The sequence below is a fragment of the Odontomachus brunneus genome, unplaced genomic scaffold, assembly GCF_010583005.1.
Source record: "Odontomachus brunneus isolate Ranch 3 - 2012 unplaced genomic scaffold, Obru_v1 Obru_scaffold_358, whole genome shotgun sequence".
In the NCBI taxonomy this organism is placed as follows: Eukaryota; Metazoa; Arthropoda; class Insecta; order Hymenoptera; family Formicidae; genus Odontomachus; species Odontomachus brunneus.
This window is the reverse complement of record NW_022639808.1, coordinates 73882-75360: the sequence shown is the minus strand read 5'-3', so window position 1 is coordinate 75360 and position 1479 is coordinate 73882. Positions and strand designations below refer to the sequence as shown.

General features: G+C 50.4%; 2 protein-coding genes across 2 annotated transcripts in view; both read right to left on the bottom strand.

Annotated features, from left to right (window-relative positions):
• Window positions 1-1479, bottom strand: part of LOC116853559 (XK-related protein 6-like) — a 25177-nt gene that overhangs the window by 20617 nt on the left and 3081 nt on the right. The window lies entirely within an intron of this gene.
• Window positions 24-1336, bottom strand: LOC116853560. Its single transcript, XM_032834690.1, has 3 exons — window positions 1189-1336; window positions 823-1108; window positions 24-561 (listed from the first exon to the last, which is right to left on the bottom strand). Exons 1-3 carry the CDS (start codon window positions 1195-1197, stop codon window positions 512-514), a joined length of 345 nt encoding a protein of 114 aa, XP_032690581.1. The 5' UTR covers window positions 1198-1336; the 3' UTR covers window positions 24-511.

Sequence of the window (1479 nt, the reverse complement as noted above, 5' to 3'; positions counted from 1 at the left end):
AGCGACATAGCACATTGTGCTGTGTCATACTGCGCCTGCACTGCCATGGGGTGTCATGGGGTGACAGAAAAACACCATAATTAGTTTGATTCTTATGGTGTGAGGCTGTAAAGTATTATAGTATAGTGAAAACCAAAGATTCTTAGTTAAAAGCCTCACACCTGTAAGTCAGCGGTGAGACATACCGACATCCACCGCTGACTATTTCTGTTACCTCGTGTGCCTCTTCTCCCTTGGCCATCTCCAGGTTGTTGCCATGCAGCGGTGTCGGTGAGGCAGGGTGCAAGAGATTTCCATCATATCTGTATAATTTCAATAATTATTTATAACAACACAGCATACCTGCCTGGCCCTCCTAACCTAAAAGTGTCACTTTTCTTGTATGACACTTTGTAACATCCTGGTGGGTTAGGAGTGGCTGCCGCTGCGTGGATGCTTCCGGCGGCTTCCTTCTAGTGCCAATTATTATTGTATTGAGCAGTTATTGCTGATTTATTAGTAATTTGAGTTGTTAGTTGGGAGACCGCTGCTGCTGTGTCACAGTTAGGCAGCGGTGAGGCACTGGAAGGAAGCAAAGTAATAAATAACAACAAGAACCGGAAGTAAGCCTGGAGATTAATGAATTAATTTATTAATTTATTTATTTAAAGCTCAGGATCGCTGTGCAGTATAATTCTCTCTCACTATTACGCGAGTGTGACTGTGCGCGGTTGACTAAGCCGAGTAGTCAACAGGCTCGAGAACAGAGTCTCTGCCGGGGCCGTGCTCGCTGAACTTTATTCAATAGGTATATAAAGAGAGGAATAGAGGAGGCGGGGTTACCAGGAGTGAGGTGGTCGTAGTGCTGCTGCTGGGAGAAGTCCTCAGCTTGCTGTGGGCAGATCTCAGCGGTGACTCTGCGACTGCTGACTTGGCCCTCGCTGAGACTTTCCTCTCTGCTCTCATATCCGGGTCGGCGGTTGTGTTGACAGGAAGTGAAGCCTGTCATCTCCATCGTGAGGACGATCCAGTGCTGCGGACACCTGGTGGACGCGCGCTGGTGAAGCCTCACCTTGCACTGGTAGTGACAGGCAGATCCACACATAACCTCACCGGCTCGGATTTTTATCTGCAAATTACAATTAAATTAGAGATTTTTCGGCTGTGCGGGTGCGCGCGTTGTGTCGGGGACGTCGGCGCGTGACGTACGAGTGACATTAGCTTGTCGCGGGGACCCGGGTACGATTACGTGCTGCGGAAAACCGAGGCGAGCGCGGTCGCCGTACCGATACTAAGCCTCGTCACTCGCGTGTGTTCTCACAGCACTTTTTTTTCACTTTTTTTCACATTTTTCACAATTTTCACTATGGCCGAGGATCGCCCGGAGGTCGTGGTGATCCCGTTCCCGGTGCCTGAGCGCATTACGTGCCCCAGGTGCTGGGCCGGGTGTCGCCGCGCACCAGCAAAGGGGGACAAGGGCACGTTTAGCGATGGGCTGCA

What these genes read in the sequence shown, in the direction of transcription:
- LOC116853560 (XM_032834690.1), bottom strand. An exon ending in CTACGACCACCTCACTCCTG is followed by an intron (nt 562 to 822) that starts GTAACCCCGCCT and finishes GCTTCCTTCCAG; the next exon opens with TGCCTCACCGCTGCCTAACT.